At 38.5% G+C, this 21989-nt stretch overlaps 2 protein-coding genes across 12 annotated transcripts in view; one reads left to right on the top strand and one right to left on the bottom strand.

Annotated features, from left to right (window-relative positions):
• Nucleotides 1–1716: 1716 nt before the first annotated feature.
• pign (phosphatidylinositol glycan anchor biosynthesis, class N) lies at nt 1717–13832 on the bottom strand. 3 transcript variants are annotated; one of them, XM_063483844.1, is made up of 29 exons: nt 13596–13829; nt 12975–13293; nt 12703–12824; nt 12463–12561; nt 12249–12355; nt 11895–12019; nt 11593–11723; nt 11374–11493; nt 11228–11268; nt 11064–11123; nt 10880–10972; nt 10689–10744; nt 8768–8846; nt 8266–8448; nt 8022–8161; nt 7551–7650; nt 7329–7421; nt 6782–6873; nt 6221–6326; nt 6016–6124; nt 5734–5836; nt 5552–5654; nt 4749–4835; nt 4455–4510; nt 4138–4213; nt 3730–3803; nt 2777–2819; nt 2615–2667; nt 1717–2512 (listed from the first exon to the last, which is right to left on the bottom strand). In XM_063483844.1, the coding sequence occupies exons 2-29, from the start codon at nt 13199–13201 to the stop codon at nt 2389–2391; spliced, it is 2802 nt and encodes a 933-aa protein (XP_063339914.1). In that variant the 5' UTR covers nt 13202–13293; nt 13596–13829; the 3' UTR covers nt 1717–2388. The 3 variants fall into 3 exon arrangements, 2 of the variants coding, with proteins under 2 accessions (XP_063339914.1, XP_063339915.1); XR_010094846.1 differs by lacking the exons at nt 1717–2512; nt 2615–2667; nt 2777–2819; nt 3730–3803 and having other exon boundaries at nt 4166–4213; nt 5563–5654; nt 13596–13832; XM_063483845.1 differs by lacking the exons at nt 1717–2512; nt 2615–2667; nt 2777–2819; nt 3730–3803; nt 4138–4213 and having other exon boundaries at nt 4407–4510; nt 5563–5654; nt 13596–13832.
• Nucleotides 13833–14275: 443 nt separating this feature from the next.
• Nucleotides 14276–21989, top strand: part of relch (RAB11 binding and LisH domain, coiled-coil and HEAT repeat containing) — a 37070-nt gene continuing 29356 nt past the window's right edge. For all 9 annotated transcript variants that reach the window (XM_063483843.1, XM_063483840.1, XM_063483836.1 and 6 more), the window contains exons 1-2: nt 14276–14804; nt 19345–19434. In XM_063483843.1, coding sequence (XP_063339913.1) covers nt 14351–14804; nt 19345–19434 — 544 coding nt within the window. In that variant the 5' untranslated portion in view covers nt 14276–14350. The remainder of the gene's footprint in view (nt 14805–19344; nt 19435–21989) is intronic.

Here is a 21989-nt window from a genome sequence, read left to right as displayed (position 1 = left end):
ATTCTGCCTCTGTACACTAACATAGTGGATTTTATATTAAACAATCAAGATGTGATTGAAGTGCAGACTTTCAGCTTTTTTCCAAAAAAGTTTAGCCAGAGTATTACATTAACATTTTAGGAATTACAGAATAACCATTTTCAGAGGCTTCAAAAGTATGTGCACACTTGACTGTTAAGTAATTTTGTGGTCAGGTGAGGTCTGCTTTATTCCATCACATGTTAAACAGAAAAATGACCTAGCACTGAACTTTTATTTGGTAGGCATTCACTGGAATTCTTTATACGAGGGTCATCATTAGGATGAAAAAACAAAATAAAAAGATCAGAGAGAAAGTAGAAAAACTTTGGGAGCGGACAAATCAACAGTGCTCTACATTCTTTAAAATAAGGAATTCTCTGGTGAGCTCAAGATACCAAAAAGGCCTCAAAGATCACAGACATCGGTTGGAGTGGCTGAGCTGTCTAAGTTAAGACAAAACTTTCAAAAGGGTGAAAACACAAAACAAGCAGAAACTGAAGGTGACTGCAAAATCTCAAGGGAGGGGCAATGGCATGTGGCAATGTCTGGGTGGGGGGGTTCTAGAGTTCAGAACAGTTAATGTTTGCAAAGATTTTTTTTTTCATCCAGTTATTAAAACACACAGCCACAATTCCCCTTGAATTAAAGCTGAAAGTCTGCACTCACATCCTAACACCACTCTGCTGTAGAGAGGCAGTATTTGGCATCAACCAAATACTTTTGAACCTGGCTACAACTTTGAAACTACAACTTTTGCACTTGCTAGACAAAGTCATCTACTTGCTTATTCAAAAGAGAAGTTAGTCAGGATGTGGTAAAGCTAGCTGTGATGTTGACAGATTTGTTTAGTAACAACAAAGTGCAAAGACAAGCTACAAGTCATATAACATATACAGCACATTGTATATTGTGATTCCAACTAATACGATAGGACTTTGTAAGCTTTTGACTTTGCACCACAGTTGCAAAGATGTCAACATAAAAGATCCAATAAACACCACAGTCCACTTTGGTAAACAGGAAAACACCTTCGCATCACTCTGACCACAAGCTTAGTATGCATGCTGCAAACCTTTACCTACCAACGCTGTCCAACATCGATGTTTTTTTTTTAGGTTGGTTTATTTGATCCTGCGTATAACCACACACATAACCATAGAATTTGCCCCTTTACACTTTTACCAAAATTAATCCTGGTATATTCTGATTTAGGTTTGCACTTATTTTAAGAACATTTACTTCATCTTTTACTTTTCTAGTTCACTTTAAGCCCAAATGATGTCTATTTTTAAACAAATGAAGATCTACTGCAATACTAGTGCATAGGGGGCCAAATATTAAAGTGTTCAATCATTTGTTTTCATTGCAAAAAGAACCCTTGGCCTAAAAACTGTTGCCCCAGCTTTTTGCATAATTACCCACCAACTCCTGCACCTTCCTGGCCCTGGTTCTGCTAGAGATGTTGACACCACACTCTTCACGGAGAACAGGAAACCCATTAGATGTTAAAGAACCTCTCGTCACTCCTTAAGTAGATTCCCTGTCAGTTTGATTTTTGACTTTGTTTAAATAGGTCATCTTTACTAATATGCACTGTTGCAAAGACAACCAAACGTCTAAAATGATGGAAAAAGTCAACAATTTGCAACTCAAGTTTTCGCATGACAATTAAATTCACTTAAACACACATTTGCACTCCAATCCTTCAGTTTTATTGATACACACGTAGTCAAAATAAGTTAAAACATCCCTTTTCACACTAAAGAAACATACATTTTAGGCAGCGTAATGAAGTATCATGTTACATACTTTCACCAGACCATTTATCGTAGCAGCATGAAATCATGAAAGAGCAGAAGAATAACACACACAAAAGCATTTGTTTGCTTTTTGCATGCGGTTCATAAATCAATTATTATTACTAATGCTTTTCCTCATTTGTTCACACGATTGAACCCTTTCAGTGACACATGTACAGAGTAAAATATGCAAATGTGACAAGCAACATGTGGCCAAAATGTTTTCTTACTGAGGTACAGTCCCATTGTATTATGTTGCAAATCAACACCCTCATCAAAAACTCAATTCACAGTCATATTTGCAGCAGCCTATTACAAATTCACAAATGAAACTAAGACTGAGTGCATTTGTACAAAAGAACACAACACAGTACTGTGCAAAGGTCTTAGGCCACTCTGCAAAAAAGGTATCGTTACAAGTAATTTTGTAGTATTTGGATTCCTAAGATTTTCTATGCTGTCTATAAAAAAATTAAAACAATACGACGAAACATAAAACATATTTGAAATAAGACAGTTAAATAGGTACACTGTTAAATATCTTGTTTAAGACACATGGTAACATTTACTAGGGGAAGTGCATCTTGCGTTGCCTCCACAGGACGAGTCTTTGTGAAGTGAGAACATGTGTAACCACACTCAGCAACATGAGAAAGATCGTCATTGACATCACTATCACATAGTGACTAATGCTGCAAAAGACAGAGGAAGCTTAGCATATTTCGATGCATTGCAGACACCAAAACAAGAGATTGATAAGACATGGTTTTAAATGCATGTCCAAGTTTTATTACCTTGTGCCAATGTCCAACCAGCTGCCATAGTCCTGCACCATGAAGAAAAAATGCTGAGGAGAGCAAGAGTGAGTTAAAATCTATTTGCGTCTCATGTGCATTTTGATTAATAGTGAACGAGAGAAAGTCTTTTATAAAAGATCAACATTAAACCTGCATTACCAGAGCCATCAAGTCAGAGATAACCAGGACGATGAGGAACAAACTGCAAAATAAAAATAAGAGAGATTTAAACATTCAGGAGCACACATTGGTCAGTGCATTTAAACCTTTTCATGCACAATGAAGGAGAAACTAGAAGATACTGGTCCATGACACATGGGAAACAGCTGTGTCAAAGATAAAAAAGCTGCAGGACTGCTCTCCCTTCCCTACAGGATGTTTACGTCAGGAGATGCTGGACTAGAGCAACTCAGATTTTGAAGGACCCGTCCCATCCCAGCAACGACCTGTTCCAGCTTCTGAAATCAGGCAGAAGGTTCCGCACCACCCGAACAAAAACGGAGAGGCTCAAGAGGAGTTTTTATCCTCAGGCCATTCGTGTGTTGAATCAGCCCCCCCATTATCATCCATAAGTGACTGAGATAGGACTCATTACCACATTCTCATATCATCCTGATCCTTCTGGCCTCACTACAGCACAAGACACTTTAACACCCTTCCCACACAATGTGCACAAGCTGTAAATTTCCAGATTGTTTTATTTTATTTCTATTTATATAATGTACATAACTCACCCACTTGCTGCACATAATGTCCTCTTTGTATATACTCATTCACTGTGTATAAAGTTCTGTCTGTCTCTCTCTTTTTTTTGCCTTTTTCTTTTTTCTTTGCACAGTCGAGGAGCGTATCAGGTCACATTTCACTGCGTGTTATACCTGTATAACCATGCACGTGACAAATAAAGGATCTTGAATCTTGAATGATTTACTATAGATATTTTAGCTGGCTCAAGATTTAAGTTCATGTCTGGCCTGGTCTGTCTAACAAAGCAAACAGAACTCTACAGACAGAATCAGATCAGTGATTCAACATTTCCAACAAATTCAAAGAGTTAATTCAAGAATTAAAAGACTAAATTTATACTTTTAGAGGAGGAAGCGAGGAGTTACCTCCTTGATGATAGCTGCGTTGCAACTTGGATGGTCTCAAATGTACACATGACTATGATGAATGGAATGATAACCTGGAAGAACAGATGACAATTTAAGGAAATGCAGGATTCTATGAAATGATTCGAAATAAACACATTATATAAACTCATTAAGAAGTACGATGCTCTGTCTGCCTAAATTCTCTGTACAATAAATGTCAAAAAAGATACGGAAATAAATGGGCTAGGTCATGGCTGTTAAAACAAATGAACATGAGCGAAAAAGAAAGGCTGGTAAACCGTATTTAAGCTTACTTCTCAAGCAGAATATGAATAGATTATGACTAGTCATAATGTGCAAGACTGCTTCCCCTTTTGGGGAAGCACAGTGCATATCATAAAAAGGAAATGTTTAAGAGTACAGTACCTTCCACATCATCAACCCTCCCATTATGAAAGGGTTGAAAACAGTGAGGAAACAATAAACAGATGCTGGGTCAAAACTAGGCAAAGGGAAACAGAAGTACAGAAAGTGACTACAGACACCAGACTAGAATCTTTAACTTTTCAGAAAAGAAAATGGACCTTGTGTTGTAGAATATACACACTAACATACTCTGTATTTGGTGCAAAACATATAGTGCATCGAAAAGAAATTCATCAGAACTAACTTTTTTCTCTTATTTCCTTCCTGTATGACACACTCACACTTACACTCGAACAAAAACACTTAGATGCATATACCTGTTTATGGACGCAATGTTTCCTGTGCCAAAGAATGCTGTTATTATAAAAAATACCTGAAGAAAAGGTGAAGTCAAAGTAATGCCCAATGTGAGATTGAACCAAGTTGATTTTTTTTAGTGCGATTGTACACTTTAAACAAAAAAAACAAACAAAACCTTTATGTTACAGTTTTAATACTACATCTTATTTGATCAAATCCAGCCTGAACATCACCCACAGACTCTAACGAGGCCAATGCATTTCTGTGCTTCGGCGAACCATCATTGTTGCGAGTGCTCTTAACAAGGATACAAAAAAATAGGACCTTCGGATGTCATCCAGCTTCAGCTGTCGAATCTTGGTGATGTCGATGTTTGCAGAGAAATCGATGGTGGATAACTGGAGGAAAAAGAAAAAAACAAAAAACATGCATGTCTGTAAACCCAGCCACAATGAGACACGGACTTTAAGACCTGTGTGGGTAAGCTGGGATTTTGTGTAAGAAAGCTGTTAATTACTGTGATTTAATATGAAAAAAACCCCAAACATCTGACATCTAAATCAGTGGACAGGAAAAACACCTGAGCACTCCAGAAATATTTCTATATTCTTTTTTGAAGTGTAGGCTGCTGGGGGATTTCCCATGATGCACTGAGCATTACCTCTTTCTTTTTAATTCCATGTGATTTTATATGGCATTACCGCATATTATTAAATTTTGTCTTTTCTTTCCCGCAATTTGAATTTTCTGTGTTCTCTCTAAGCTCTGTTCATTCTCATCTCTTTCCCCTCATCCTCAAACTGCTCATAGCAAACAGCCTCTCCCTTAGCCTGGTTCTGCCGGACATCTCTTCCTGTTAAAAGGGGGTTCTTCCTTTCCACGATTACCGAGTGCTTCCTCATGTCAGTTGACTGCTGAGGTTTTCTTTCTGAGATTGTATGGTCTTTACCTTACAATATAAAGCTCTGTGAAGTGGCTGTTGTTGTGAATTGGAGTTATATCAGTAAAACGGAAAATATGACCTTCACAATTAAATACATACATAAATGATAGCTTGCCAAAGCTTTTGGTTTGCAAAAGTTTTCTATTACAAAGGGAAAAACAATGGCTCTACCTCTTCCCTACCAGACATGCCCTGAGCAAGCAAGGCTTCCTGTTCGATGTTAATCCACACAAACATTAACCAGGATAACACAGGGGGGAACAAAGCCTCTGACCTGTGAGGGAGACAAAAATAGAAATATCATTTTACAGCTTTGCTGCGGACGCAACGAAAGCATCAATGTGTTGTCCTACCCAGTGCTAAGCAGCAGGTAGGTGGAAATGAGAGACAGGAATATGCTGAGGAGTCGATGAAAAAGTCGTGTTGAGCTCAGCAAAGGAACAAATATAGAAGATGCTGAAGAGAGAAGAGTTGGCAGAGGTTACTTGGGTGTCAGCGATATGATGTTTTAACGTCTTTTGAGGTATAGCTTACGTATGCGATCAACATTTAAAAAGTAAACATGAATGATAGATGAGAACAGCTATAACCATTCTAGATCCCAAATATCTTGTGGCCACTTGCAACCAACCCACCTAATGTGCTCCAACTTATGATCTGATTAAGAAGGGGTAGGCCCTGTTTCTGTTGCAGGCTGGAGTGTGTGAGGGATGGCACGTATGCACACACAGCAACAAGGAGCATCTGCCGGGTTTGACAGGTAATTAATCAGTATTAGCAAATGCAGTGACACACACAAACACACATATATATGCCCACAGTGACATGTACTGTAGTCACCTGTATGACAAACTGTGGTCTGTCACCGAGGTGCAGCGGTGTCCTCCGTCGAGATGACCAGAGGTAGCAAGCTGAGGTGAAAAGAGCGAGCAGACCTGCACAGGTTCTGAGTTGACAAACAGGATGTGTTACTGTACTTTCAAAAACATGGATAGTTTGTACACACAGCTCGTTGTGGAAAGACGGTATTGTGTAGCAGTTTAATCATTCCTCGTTTTCAATTGTTTCAGTTTCAAATTTCCCCGTCTGTTTATGTAGAGAAAGTACCCATCGCGGGGCTTTTTAACTTTTAACAGTAAGTCTATTCACTTTAACTGGGGGTGGATGCTCATGGCTCCAGTTTTTTGGGTTTTTTATATTTGAATATTGTGATGGATATTTGCATGACTAATATGATGCTGATTCCAGTCACATTTTGTCATCCTGATCTGTTCTGCAGATGTTCTAATTTACTGAAACTCACCTACCTAACCTGGCATTAACTGGGCTCTCAGTTTTTCCCACGATAGGATATTGCGGTAAATATTCAGATAAATATATACAAATAAAGGAAGTACTCACACCAGATGTATGTTAGGCTCTCTACCCACAACAGGCATGAGGGGGAAAGCAGCTAAACACAGACAGCCCACAAGCCAGCTCAGTGAGCGTGACTGCACAGAAACAGAGACAAAAAGAAATGCTGTCTACCACTTTGACACATTTACCATTGTGTATCTATATTTAATAATTACCTTTATAATTATCTACTGCTTTAGGCAAGCAGTACCAATAACACGCTAGTTATAGACACATAAGAAGAATTAGAATGGCTAGAATGTTATTAACAACATTTCATATTAATGATTAGGCATTTTTTGTAACTCTGTTTACTCATAATATATATATATATATATATATATATATATATATATATATATATATATATATATATATATATATATATATATATATATATATATATATATATATATATATATATATATATATATATTATTATTGGAGAACTTCCCAGAAACAGTGCTTTCTATAACCAAAACAGGGATGGATATTAAAAACAGCTATAACACTCATTTTCCTGCTTTTATCCGGCTAATCTGTAAATTACCTTAGCCTTGCCAAAAAGCCCCGACAAGAAGGGCCAGAGAGAGAGAACAGCCAGCCCTACAGTCAGCATGGCGCGATGGAAGAAGCTCACCACCTGGGGGCAGCAAAAATAAACAGCCATGCAGCATCCAGGTGTATTTCTTACAGTTAATGATACACAAGTAAAATTCTGTGCACTTATGCAGAAGGATGCCTTTAACGCAGCAGATTTAAAGACACCTACCAGCAGCTCAATCCCAAATGCCACCAGCACAAAATAGCCCAGACATTTCCACAGTGGGAGAGAAGGGGCTGTCTGAATCAAATCTCTCAGAGTTCCAGACCTAAAAAATAGATAATTTATGGGATTACTTTTTCCTGTGATAAAAGGATGAGATGAAGAATAAAACATCTCTTTATCCCTTTTACATAGGAGAACCATGAATGCATAAAACGCCAGTTCAAAGGATCTAATTAGCACTTCACTCCACCTGAGCCAGATGTGCATGCAGCCTGTGTGAGGCTAATTAGATCCAGTGAAAAGCTGCTGTATTCACTGACTGATGTGATCCTTTTGCGTGTGTTTTAATATCACAGTTCTGTGACTATAGTAAATATACAAATTATTGTAAATTAACTGAATGCATCTGAACAAACATGTTTTGTACAGTTTTTAAATCCAGTTTGCATTATTTTGAATGTGTCTTTTACTTACTCTTTCAGAACAGAATACCACACAGGGACAGGCAGCAGGCAGTAAATATAGTAGGTTATGGGGCTTCTTTGAATAAGCAGGAAGACTGTGATCACCACCGCCACGCACGTGCACAGCCTTGCCAAGTTATGGCCAGGAATCTGCACACAGGAGAAAAATACCAACTTAACAAGACATTTGGGTTGTGCAGACTTATTTGGGTGGAAGGCATCTTGAGGGATAACAATCTACTGTATATCCTAACCTGTTTAGTGAGATTAGGATGTCTGTTGAGACTTGCGTGAGTCTTCAGTATGACTAAGACGACATATGAGGTCCAGCCTACAAATCCCAGCACCACACTGCAACCGAGGAAGAATCTGTCATAGGTGTGGTAGTAAACCAAGCCTTCCAGAGAGTGAGAAATCAGAGACTGGCACAAAGAGATCTGACAAGAGACAAAACAGGGGGACAAAAATCTAATTTGTTGCTTAAGTGGAAGAAAACATAAGATGGAGAAAGTAGAGATAATGTAGAATACATTTACTGTAGTTCATTTGGCTCCGATGTGCGTAGGATAAAATGGTGATTTCAGTTAAACTGCTTTTAAGTTAGACGTTAGTTTATGAACACAGGTTCAGTAAATGTTTAAATACCGGTTTAATTCATCAAAGTATCAAAATAAATCTAGAAATTGGCTTTACACGTATTGTAAAAGTATGATTAGATTTAAAAGCCACAGACCCCCCCCCCCCCCCAATACTCACAGCATCCTCGTACTTCTCCAGCTGAATGAGTATTTGGGCCTTCTGGGTGAATTCTGCTTGTTTTGACTCAGTCAGGAGTCTGGGAAGAAAGAGGGATGGTGCAAAAAAGATGAAGTGTGTGAAAGTGTGCAATTTAAATACAGCCATGAATATGTGGTTTGGTTAGTGGACACATTCTTGGCCTTCATGCTGCATAACCTCAGAAGTTAATCTAAATGTCACATTGATTGATTTTTAATGGGTCAGCAAAAGGATTTACTGAGAAAGTGCAAACCCCGTCTCCAGAAAAGTTGGGATTTTTTCCAAAATGCAATAACCCCCCCAAAAACTTTATATATTCAGAGGAACCAGATTAAGCAGGGTAACTGATTGGGTAAAGGTAAAATTAGAAATTACCACAAACTCGGTCTTTGTGGGTTGAGGTTCATCGCTTATTTCCTTAATTCATGAGAATTGCTCCAGATTTCAAAAGAAAAGATTTCTCAGCGCACTACTGCAAAAACATTTCTTCAGACATCTATAGTATGTACTACTATGAAAAGATTAAGAGAATTCAAACCATTTCTCACACCAAGGTCAAGATTGAAACCAGCTTGAGCCCTCAGGCTACACCGCCTTAGAAACAGTCACGCTGCAGTGAAATAAATATACAAATATAAATATAGCCATCGGGGTTCAGAAGTACTTCAGAAAACCACTGTCACTTAACGCAGTCTCACATCCACTAATGCAACTTGAAACTGTATTATGATTGAAGGAGGAAGTCATATGTCAGTTGCACAGAGCTCTCTGGGCCAGAGTTCACCTCAGAAGGACAGAAAGGCTGTGTCACTGTGTGCTGTGGACAAATAAATCCACATTTCCGTGTTTTTGGAAAACACCTCTGAGTTCTCGTTGCCAATGATGAAAACAACTATCCAGATTGCTATCAGCGAAAAATGCAAAAGGATCTGTGATGTTTGTATAATCTCTTGATAAACAAATTAAAAAAAAAGGATCTGTGATGATACGGAGGAGCATCAGTGACCACAGCAGGGCAAGCTGCATCTGTAGATACCACGGATTGAGGCACAGAGCGCTGCCTGTTATGATCTATTTCCTACAGACAACATGATCGCAGGTTAAATCAAGTAAAAATGAACAAAATTTCTAACTGGAAAACTACAACACTCAGTTCAAAAAAATTTTTTAAACTGCAATTAAAAGAAACACAACAGTAAATATGTCTCAGTCCCAACTTTTGAGTGTGTTGCACCTGTCAAATTCAAATTTTGGTACATTTACAAAAAACAATTAAGTAGGTCAGGAAAATCTTCCAACATCTTTGTACTTTGGTCACTTAAATATATGTTCACATGAATTAACACATCACAGATTTGTATTTTTTAACATCCTAGGACCTGGCATCCACATATGTGGACATCACATTTTGGGTTGTCTAGACAAAAATACTAAATTTTGCTCTACAAGGGCCTGATATCCACTTACGAGGACATTATACTGCTACTGTTCTATCAAAATTTAAAACAAATGTCTTCATATGTGGATCTAATTTTTCTCAGAAACAAAAATCAGTAAAAAAATAAATAAAAATTGGTAATTCTTTGTTTTTACATTCATCAGGTCCCAAACAGCCCAAATAGCAAAGAGAAATTAAAAATGCATGCCATGAAAGAGTTTGGAGGTTAAAAACATATCCCAACTTTTCTGGAAACGGGATTGATATAAAAACACAGCATTTACGTTACAAATACTTTTGTTTCTGCCAATTAATTCTTTGCAAAAGGGAATCTTTTAATCTATTCCCTTTACACTATCTATGAGGTCACAGTAAACACAACAGGCCACGGTGAAAAGCAAATTCATGTTCTTCTGATTGGATTTTTGTTAGAAAAACACATCAGTTAGTTACTGTACATACTGGTATGGGGTGAAGAGAAAAGTTAAGGTTGTCTCCTTTTTCTGCATCATTTTCATCTACAAATAAACACACATACATATAGTAGAAATACAGCTTTACCATCAGTTTAGATCACAGTGTCATATAGAATAATAAAAGACATGACAGATAGCTGATAAGCATTTTGTTAGCCAAAGCAGATGCTGTTATACCTTGAACTGCTCCAGTACTTGAATAGCATTAGTGTACATGCTTTCAGCCTTGAACCGCTCACTGTTGTTAAGGTAGAGAAGAGGTAGCACGCCCTGAAAAACAAATACATGCAAAACATGTAACAAAGGCTTGAAAATTTATTGAACATTTCCCATTAAATGGCTGATTTTGTCTCTGACTTACAACAGAGTTAACAGGAATAGGCACACCAATGAGGGAAGCCATGAGCGGAGCAATGTCAGCCTGCCAAAAAAACCCAAACAAACAACGAAGACACACAAATATTACAATTTAATACAACTGTTGACAGGAAATTGATAAAAAGTTAAAATTTCCATGAGCTTTACCTGACTGACGTCGACTCTACGAAGATGCTCCAGTTTCCAGTCTAAAAGAAACAAACCAGGACAATAATTTAGACAAAGTAAAACATACAAACTGGAGGGTATCGGTTGCAAATTTAAATCTTAAAAAAAAAAGTGTTTGAACGTACCTTGTAGGAACCCATCATTGTATGGTTGGGGTTCTGTGACTCCCTTGGCTTTCTGAACCCCAGCTCCCCATGCCACTAAAGGGGTTAGCGTTTCAGAAGGATGGCCCGCACCGTGGGAACCTGGAAGCACACGCACACAAACATGCCAAAATAGAAAACTGTAATAGAAAAATCGCTAGCAGGCAGCAAAACATTTAGATACACAAACAAGTGGTTTACCCCAGTTTGTCATGCCGTGGTCAGAGGTAAACACATAGGCTGTTCTGCCATCATTGTCGAAGAAGTCCTCTATTATAGACGCCACTTCAGCTAAACCTGCATCTACTAGACCAATATTGTCTAGGTATTCTCTGGGGGGAAAAAGACAAAATAGAACACAAAGATGCAGCTGGATGAGAGAATGCTTATTTGGATGAATTTGTTAACACGACTAAGAACTACTGCTCTACTGCCCAAAGGTAAAAAAAAAAAATAAAAAAAAAAATACATCAGCAGTTCTTAATACAAAGTAACCAACTTACTGCGACATTGGTCTGTGAGCATGTCCATTAGTGTCAATTCCGAGCAGATGCAGGAAGAAGACATTTTTATCCTCCCATAGGCTGGCCTTCAGAGTGGAGTTAGACTGTGCAGACTTAAAGAAGGACTGTTGAAAAATATTAAATAATTTTAGGCTTATTCAGGAAATCCATGTGGATCAATTCTGTAAATGAAATTCTGGAATGACTCCAAGTTGGGTTATATTTCACTGCATGACACACATAATACACATAAAACACAGTCTTTATAAAATGTGTTTTTGTGGGTAAACCTGTAGTTAATATCAATAGATCAATCATAAAATAATTTTTTATGCTAATACTTCCACTACATACTTTGACTTGAGTGAACACCCAGCTGTCCAGCTTGGATGCATCTGTGGAGGCAAAGTCCTCCTCCACTGCTGGGTATGTGTGGGTATACACATGGTCCCCACTAGCGCCTGAAATAGCCAAAGGAAACATGTTTGCTCAGATATGTTATTTATTGTTTTTTTCTATTTCTTTTCTATTGTGTAGATTAATGGTTCTGTTTGTGATGCTTGTGTACCTTTGGCAAACATAGGCAGGATATCAGGGCTGCCCCAGCACCAGGTGTGTCTGCTCTCATTAAACACAGAGTCAAATTCTACAGGATTTTCCTTCCAGCCTGAAAACAAGCACGTAAATGGTAACAGTAGAATGCAACAGAGAAACACATACAATAGAGAGCAAATCTCTCCAAGTCGCTGAGCAGTTCTCTTCCTACCATGTAAAAACAAACAAACAAAACAAAGCATCGTGCACACACCTTTAGCAACTGCACTGACATCCTCATAGAAGCCAGCGATGAGAGCAACGTGACCAGGCCGAGACTCAGTAGGCACACGTGTGTGTGACACGCCCCAGGTCCCCTTGTCCTCTATTATACTCCTGAAATTTGGAAACAGAAGCACATATGCTTATGCAAACAGGAGGAATGAAAAGACATGCTGTAAAAATGACATCACCTTACAAGAATAATTAATATAAACAGACCCAAACTCCACATCAAAGTTTATTTCTTTATATTGGTTTCCTGACCTCAGGTATGGTGTCCTGGATGAGCCATTAGTGAGCGGGGTGAAAAGACTGTCTGCTCTGAGACCATCGGCCACCACTAACACCAGTCTGGAAGCAGGGGGTTCCAGGGGTGTGGAGTGGGGCGTCATGCCATGGACCAGAGGAGAGGTGAAGTAGATATCAAAGATAGAGATGAAGAAGACCACGTGGACTGTCAGCCCAATCACAAAGAAGGTGATCATCCTCATTTTGGATGCCAAAGCCACGCCGAAGAACAACTGAGGGTTTACTTGAGGACAAGCAGGGTAGATTTAATTCGCTTGGAAGTGAAAAGAGGTGACTAGAAGAAGGAAAAATAAAAAATTTGGAATAGAATGAAGACAACTCACAGCCTACATTTGCATTCAGGATTAAGAAGTTAAAGCCAATAGAAGGGGCATTAGAAGGTTTCAGAATAATATAGGCTTGTTAAGCCAAAGTATGTGGTCTTAAGAGCAGCTTAATCCTTCGTTCACCATATGCCATTAAGCAACGTTAAATAATGACTTTAATTTTTACTTCGGTACATTTTAATGGTCCAGCCAACTTACCAATGGTAACAAGAAAGTAACATAGAAAAACAGGCCATGAAAAGAGTCTTACCTGCATGTAACGTCAGCGGATTTTGATCATAAAAACGGGAATAATGTTCCGTTAAAGAATGAATGAGTGAGTGACCAACCTATCTACTGTAGTAGTTCATAGATTCACTTGTTAAACACTGCTTTAGCTTCCATTGTCACTTCGTAGATCGCCAAGAACATGCTCAGAGAACCAGACAGATCAACCTAAAAAAAGATCAACCTAAAACCAAATGTCTCCCTGTTTAAGAAGATTACTACAAGAAATTCAGGCAGCATGAGCATTCACTTCCTTGTTGTGACTCGTTTTTGACGTTGTGTGTTGACGTGGTGGATTGTAGCTGCATTGTGGGTAGTGTAGTTTAAATTTAAACGATTCACTTCAAGTCTACCTATTACGAAATGTAATAAAAAAAATAAACAGCCCTTATTTATTGGTTTTGTTTGCAGTGAAGTGCATTTTTAATAGAAATGGTTTGGGCGCAGCTTTTTTTTTGACAGCATAGTAGCTAGCACTTGCTATCAGCTGTCAAATGTGCCCTGCCTAGTTTTCCTCTCTACATAAAAGGTACCCAATACTTTTCCAGTATTCCATAAAAGGGGCGGGCTTTGGGAGTAGCGTCTCTTACATTTGACCAATCGTAGCTTCGCATTTCTTCTTCTTCCTCCTCTTCCACCTACCAAACCTTAGCTAACCTAATATCCATTCAGGAAGCAGCGGGTGTGATTAGCTTAGCTAGCTTAGATTGCTAAAAAAAAAATCTCTTTAGGGCAAAAATGGCGTCAGTGAACCCATTTAATCTCAGTGATTCTGAAGAAGAGGCCGAACGGCGCCCTAACGAAACAGTTGACACAGAGCGGAGTCCGAGTGACGGGGCGCCAGGACCACCGCCAGGCAATCCTTTCTCTCCGCCTGCAGACGCAGAGCCTCCGTCGCTCCTGCTGTCTAGCAACCGGACGAGCCCCAGCGGTGAGGGCATCTCGGCGTTGGCCGCCGCCACCTCCGCTATGGCAGGCAGCGCCGAGACGCGGGTATCTGTAGATGTCATCGCTGCCCAGTTATTGCGGGACCAATACATCCTCACGGCCTTGGAGTTTCACACCGAACTGCTGGAAGCAGGCAGAGAGCTCCCCCGGCTGAGGGATTATTTCTCCAACCCTGGCAACTTCGAGCGACAGAGCGGTACTCCACCTGCCAAAGACCAGGTACTCGGACCTGGAGGACCACTGAGTAAGTGTCGTTAGCTGCTTTTAGTGCTACATATGTAGCTGTTCGCTAGCTCTGTATTGATGTTGTATGAAACAGAGTTAGCCCATCAGCTGGCTAACGTTAGCTTTAATCATTGGCTACGATAGCTTAAGATCTGTTTGCTGCACCTGCTCTTCAGCTCCAGGGCCGCAGCCAGCTATTGGGTTTTGTCGGTCAGTCGTGAGATGACAGACTAACACAGAGTTGTGACAAGGCATTAAACATTAACTACTCACTGAAAGATAAATACTGGTAGCGTAATAATGCTGGTGACCTGTAGTGATCGCCCAAGTGTAATTTAGCCCTGTAGGAAAACACCCGTCAGAGGTCAGAGGTCAATATCGGCTATAGAAAACAAAAGAGAGGAAGGAGAAGAAGCGGATGCTTGTACGAACAGCTTTTGCCTTTCCCTGAACCACAGTATTGCTCAAATAGCACATTTGAACGAAGGAGAATTCTACAGTCTTGTGATAATGATAAAACAGGCTTCCTGAATTAGTTTGAAGCTGTATCATCTGGTCCAGGAGCAAAGTGTCTTGTAAATGGTTGTGTTGCTCTGCATAGGTTGCGTCTACCCAGCTAGGGAGATAAAATGCTGTAAATGTTATTATGTAAAATGTGTACATCTGTTGCATCCTAATCCATTTACAAGACTCATTTTCATTCATTACCATGCACCAACACAGCAGTTGAAGAGTCTGGCAGCAAGGACCTTAGGCAGACCTGCTATGCAAATGGTACCCATGGTCACAGCCTCATCCACAAATAAACAGCACCTGCTATAGTAGAAGCAGTAACTAAAGAGTTAAAATCTTGTTAAATAGCAGCAAAAACATTTGTTGTGGCCCCACTTCATACCAGTGAGTCAAGCGAATGTGTTTGCACTCAGCATAATGTAAATCTTGACATTAAAAGATTAGCAAATTGGCTACAATGATAGACTATTAGCATTAAAAAATGACCAGATGAAAATATATTGATCTAACTTTTAGAAATGTGTTGACTCAACATTTATTATTGTATTTACTTCATGAATTCACTGTAGACCTCGATAATAGAAATTATAATCTTATAATTGTATAATTTTAGATGTGTGATAGATTAGGAAGCTTATAGGTAGTAAATTGAAGTATGTTACACCTACATTCATTGTTCACCACACTAATGTAACATAAATAAATCTCCCTGCCACTGAAAATGAGGTGTTTTCTTTTTTTTCTGTTAATGTGTTTTGGTGAAAACAGATTGTATCTTGAATAGAAAGTGCCATGTCACACCAGTGGGTGTGTTTGCCTCCTTGACTGTTTGAAATTAGCAGCGGGGGGAGTAGAAAAAAATCTTCTTCCAATATCTATTTGGCAGTGAAACATGCACTCAAAATCAAGGCAGAGTGATTTTATATCACGGTTTTAAGATGTTTTTGTAGGGTGAGTTTGGTCATTCATTCGAGACATTGCCCACACGAATGAAAGGATTTTTATCAGTGTGCCAGACTGTGAATGGCTATGGCTTTTTGCAGCATGTCATTGAAGCTGCACTGCAAATGTAATTTTGACTTTTTCAAATTATGGAACAAGGCTAAATTATGTATTTTTACTGTAGAAGCATTTGGTAGTTTTTTAGCTGAGGGATTCATATAAATAAATGTTAAAGCCAGACACAACTATTTTGTATGCAGTGGCAATGAACATTACCTAAGATCTCAGAAAACTGGAGTATAGTTTTAGGCGTGTGTCTTGGTAGCTGGCCTCAGTCTGGCTTTTCCAGATTGCAAATGGCAGCTAGTCAGATTCCTTGTCTTTTTTTTTTTAAATCTGTTAAACCCAACCTTTATAATTAAATTCTGCCCTTGTATCTATGCCTTAAGGCTACAGCAGTAAACACAAACCACTATAGGATGTGTGTCTTTTAGTATCTCCTATTTCCCAAAAGGTTTAGAACACGGTAAGACTGTGAGTTTGAAAGGACCTGACACCTCCCCTGTTGTGCTTGTGACAGGAACATCATAGAGAAGTGGTGTAATCTACAAGCCTGTAGCCTGTAACAATGAGACTTTGCTGAAGGCCATGTCATTTTTCATCCTAGCATAGCTGATAGTCCAGACCTCATGTGATCTCTGCAATTATCTTTCTTTTCATGTGGGAAGAATTTCTCTGCCACATTGCAACATTAGGATTTACTTAAGTTGCTCTTGTTGCTAAAGAAGGAGGGATACTGTTTGGATGTCTGCTTTCTTTTTCTACATTGACAGAACAGCTTGCTGTTTCAACAGCCAATTTCTCATGTGTGTGTGTGTGTTTTGTTTGTTTGTTTGTTTGTTTTGTTGTTGTTGTTTGTTTTTAAACAAATCACCTTTGGTGGTTTCTGACTATGTGATCCTTATGATTGTAAACACTAAATAAAATAATGTCTAGTTTAAGATGACTTATTGCATTGAAATTAATTTGGTCCATAGATTCTGATGCCTGTTATCAAGTCTGAAGTTAATGAAAAGATGGATATTGTACCTGCAGCATACAGTCTAGAGAGTGTGATAGTTTCCTTGGATAGGCTTCATCCATATAGTGTTATAAATAATACTTTTTTTTAGATATGTGATACTGGCTAGAATTTAAAAAAAAATCTCTCTGATGAAGTAACAAATCTCTGATGAATCTGAAATGTAATTGGTGTGGTGATTGCAAATAAAAAAAACTTGTGACTGTGAGTCAGCAGTGAGCATGTGTGTGGATAATGACTGTGTTACAAGCTGCATCTGCAGCTGTTGCTCTAGGGCACATGACACAGCATGCCATCTCCCACCACCTTGCTAATTTGCTGCAATGAATTTTGAAGGTTTCTCTCTTCACCTCTTGCTAGACAGGCAACTGTTTATTTGTAATTGTGCAGGAACTTTTGTATTCTTTAAATAGGTTAAATAGAAGCTTCACATTATCAGTTCTAGATCATTTGTGACCACAATTTATGTGCTGTCCTAGTCTGAAATCTCTAAACTACATTTTCATTGCTGTGCATAGTGAAGTCTTACTAGTAAGGCATTTTTGATGAAAGCAACAGCTTGAGACAAATAAAATGATCTACCATCTACTGCCACACAAAAAGGCTTATTTTCTTTAAGACTTAAGATATTTGATCTTGCGTAGGTTTGTTAGCTTGTCTGTGATTCACTTATAATTTGTGCTCCACTTTTTCATCCCATATTTATAACCACAGTTTAAATCAGTCTTGCCAAAAACCTTCCCATTAAATTAAAAGTGCCTGTTGGCTTCCTCCTGACCATTCATCAATATCAGCTCCTAGGCCCTGATGTAAACTCGTGTACCTTAGCTTTTAGCTTTTTCTGTTTTGGCAAGTAGAAAGACAATCATCTGTGTGCGCTTATGTGTTGTATAATCAGCTGGGGTGGAATAAAGGGAGGTGGTGACAGACTGAAGTGTCACATCTGTCAAGGAAATGAAAGGTCAACCAGGCTTGTTCTTTTGCACATCAGACATGTACACAAAGGACATCTGCAAATGCCCCCTCACATTATCAAATTACTTTTTTGTTTTTTCTTTTGCTCCGTTCATGCACGCACACCTGCAAACTCTATTACTCAATGTTTTGCCAGATGGATTGCAGCTACTAACAACAAATGTCCTCACACATCATCAGGAAGTAAACACATTTGGAAGCTTTATATGCAGGAAAATTAGTTTGCCTGACATCAGCTTGGCAGAACAATGACACTTGTGTAGACAGACAATGGAGAAACACTGTCACTATATCATAAAGTTGCATGGTCATGAATTTGAACATGACATAAAATAATGTATACGCTTATATAGACAAACCTTATATGTAACAGAAAAAGAAATATTAGTGAAATACATTACTTGTCTACAAAGGGAAATACATGCTGAAGTTTTGTTGAAGTTACATGAAGTTTTCTTCAGTCTTTTTTTTTTAAACCCAAAGGATTTTAACAATCCAAAGTAGTAATATGATCAAAGTTTATAATACAAGTTATAACTTAATGAGTGGAAATGATTTGCTAATTCAGTTCAATTACTCACACAGCTTTTTTTTTTTTTTTTTTTTTTTTTTTTTAAATGTGTTTTTCAGGCCAACAAGGTCATATATGACTTGACATTGTACTGTATCTTGATATCAGAGAACAAACAGGCCAATCTCACACTTGCATTGCAGTGGAAAGAAAGCCAACACCATTGACTTAGCTATCAGAGCAGCCTAGCCCAGTGAAATATGAGCAAAGAGTGGCCTTATTTATCACCTTTATGTTCCTTCTCTTAGCACCTGCCTACCCTTGTGTATAGTTGGTGGAATTAATAGTTTGGAAATGGGTTTTACCACACTGAAGCTGACCCTATTCTTTCAGAGAGAAGAATCTATAGAGCAGCATGTAGGCTGCACAGTCACATTTTTGAACTGTGAGCTCTTGGGGAGTGCAATCATTTAGCTGTATGGTTATGCAGGTGTATACTTGTCTCACTTCTGTCTCTGTGTCTGTGTTTTTGTTCAGATCGAGCAGGCAGCATCAGCACCTTGGACTCTCTGGACTTTGCCCGTTACTCAGATGACGGTAACCGAGAGACAGACGAACGGGTGGCAGGTAAGATGAACCATACTGTCAGGGCTCAAAACAAGAGGCCCAGCTTACACTGGGGATAAAAGATCAGGAGAGTAGACAATGACTGAATGGGAGTGCTGTGGAATATGGCAAAATGAAATCTAAAAGCTGCTTTAATAACAACGATGACCAGTAATAAATAAACTCTGCTTAATAACACGTGTTTCTGTCAGTCCTGCTTTATTAGGGATAAAATAGTCACATTTTTTAAAAAAAAACTTCTTCTTCTTTTTTTTCTTTTTTTTACATGATGTGTGTTTCTCTTTTTTAAGTTCATTGAGGTCTTTGTGCCTCCTCTCACGAACCGTCACACTGCAAAACCAGTCTGTGGTATTTTTGGTACCAAACATGTATCAGCATTATTTAAAAAGCGTACTGTCCCCCGCCCTCCCTCCTCCATGGCTCCTTCGTGAGACACAGTCTGATAGTTTTAGCTAAACACATTAACAGCTCCTCCTGACGCCAATGATGTGTCATCACACCATTGGGTTTAAGAACAGGTGTTCATTTACTGGCATATTGCCTTTTTTTCCAGGTGTTGCGTGGTGAGTACTTTTATGCTGTGGACTAAAGGAAAAAAATAAATGAGTAAGCCTTTGATATTTATGTAGAATGCCGAAAGCAAAATGGGATCAGGCAGGGACTATGCATATTAACCAAATCCCCTTCTGGTTTTAATTTTGTAGTTTCACAATCATCAAGATGAAGACATTAATTTTTAGCCATGAGAAGTCTGCTAGATTATAAGGGTTAAAGCTAGTAACAGTTTTCTGCAGCAATTCACACATTTTAAAAGTAAGTGTGTGTGTGTGTCCCAGAACTGTGCCTAAGCTGTTAAAGTGGTGGATTATGTTGTGTATTTTTGTTTGTTTGTTTTTTTTAATTTTTTTTACATTAAATTTGTTTTCCCTTCCACTGTACATGAATATTAAGGGTGAGAAATAGATTGTAGAGCATGATGGGATAGGGGATGGCATATAGATTGTCCTATAAATATAAATGTCATTTAATTTAAATGTGTATATTGCATTCTGATGGTAAAGTCAAAGTCTTGGGTAACGCCAGTTAGTGGACCAATAATGTAAACGCGGGAAACGCTTGCTTCTGGTTTGGGGCTTTTATCAGTTGAGAGAAATGATGATGTGAAGTAAGGGCCCAGTTAAAACCATGCAGCAGAGATGTTGGTTCCACCTCACACCTCCAAATTATGCATCATTTTTAAAAATGACTATTCACACACTGCCCTTTCTACCAAATTGCCATGTTTCCCTTCCTCTCTCTTTACTTTTGAAACATCCCCACTCTCATTCCGCTCAACTTGTTCTTCTTGCTAAGAGCCCTGCCCCCAGCTGTCTGACTCTGGGTTTTCTGGCTTTCTCCGTTGACGTTGATCAAACCCCAGTAAAATACTGGACAAGTCACTCCATCCAGTCTAGCTTTTTGCTTTTATTTATTTTTCCTTCTCTTCCCGTTATTCAGTTCTTGGTTTTCCATTTTGTTGCGTTTGCATCCTGTGCACTTGATCTGCTAGTCTGAATGGTAACTCGATTTCCTCTGGCAGAAATTTACTATTTTTAAATGCTTAGAAATTGGCTTTGACCTTATATGGAAATATAGACTGTTTCCTGAAAATGTTTTTCTGCTTTTTGTTGGGTTTTTTTTAAGCTAGCTGTTCACAGTTGCTATAAAGAAGTGTGAAACCTACAGCAGCCTTGAACCTTAAGTGACACATGTTGGGGAAACAAGAGTCAGATCAAATTGCAGATTTTTCAGTGCACAGCTATGCAACATAGTTTTCCTGCTCCATTGCTTATTACTTTTTGCGTGTGTTTTTAATCTAACATGTCTTAAGACCTTGTGTGTTCTTTAAAGAAGAAATCAGTATGAATCTAGCATTTACCATTTTTACTTATAGATTAAAAATAAACATTTTTATAAATAATACCTTCTGCTCCTTCTGATAGTATATAAGATGCCAGAAACGGCTTCCTCATGTTTCTATGATTGGCTTGATCGTGTTATGTTTTTTGTTTTTTGATTTGTTTTGCAAAGTCAAAGTCAAGAAAGACGAGTCTAAATCGGTAACCTAGCAAAGAATGCCAAACTCACGTTTTGACTGTTAGCTGAAATAGCTTTATGTTGTGGTGTTCATAGTGTGATGGTCTTATCTCTTAAGGACAACACATTTGAGCATTGGCTGTCCCTTGAGTGGCTTGAACTCAAATGTGTAAATTACTTATTACTTATAAAAACCTGTGTCAGACAGCTCCTAGTTTATCAAGGATACATTTTAGTAGCCTGAATGGATTTGCTTGCCTCAGCTACAATTTAGGTAAATTTGGACTTCCATTTGTTAAGTATTAATGAGAGGAAAACAAGGGCAGGAAATTCTATCATCGAGCTGCATCTCAATGCAGAAAACACACCTGTCCAAGAAACATCTTGCCAGCTTTACCATAGTCCTCTGCTGCATGCGTTCCTTAGACCCATGATTTGCATGCATCCTTTTTTTGTTTTGTTTTTATGACTTTTTAATC

Source organism: Pelmatolapia mariae, linkage group LG9 (genome assembly GCF_036321145.2).
Source record: "Pelmatolapia mariae isolate MD_Pm_ZW linkage group LG9, Pm_UMD_F_2, whole genome shotgun sequence".
Taxonomy (NCBI): domain Eukaryota; kingdom Metazoa; phylum Chordata; class Actinopteri; order Cichliformes; family Cichlidae; genus Pelmatolapia; species Pelmatolapia mariae.
Note: the sequence above shows the minus strand (reverse complement) of the source record. Positions and strands in the feature narration are given on the sequence as shown.

Bases quoted from the DNA above. Each gene is read 5' to 3' on its own strand.
- pign (XM_063483844.1), bottom strand. From the start codon at position 13,201: ATGAGGATGATCACCTTCTTTGTGATTGGGCTGACAGTCCACGTGGTC. The intron at 5,655-5,733 runs GTAGGACAACAC...TCTCCCTCACAG, and splicing joins TACCTGCTGCTTAGCACTGG to GTCAGAGGCTTTGTTCCCCC. The intron at 4,836-5,551 runs GTAGAGCCATTG...TTTTTCCTCCAG, and splicing joins GCATGTCTGGTAGGGAAGAG to TTATCCACCATCGATTTCTC.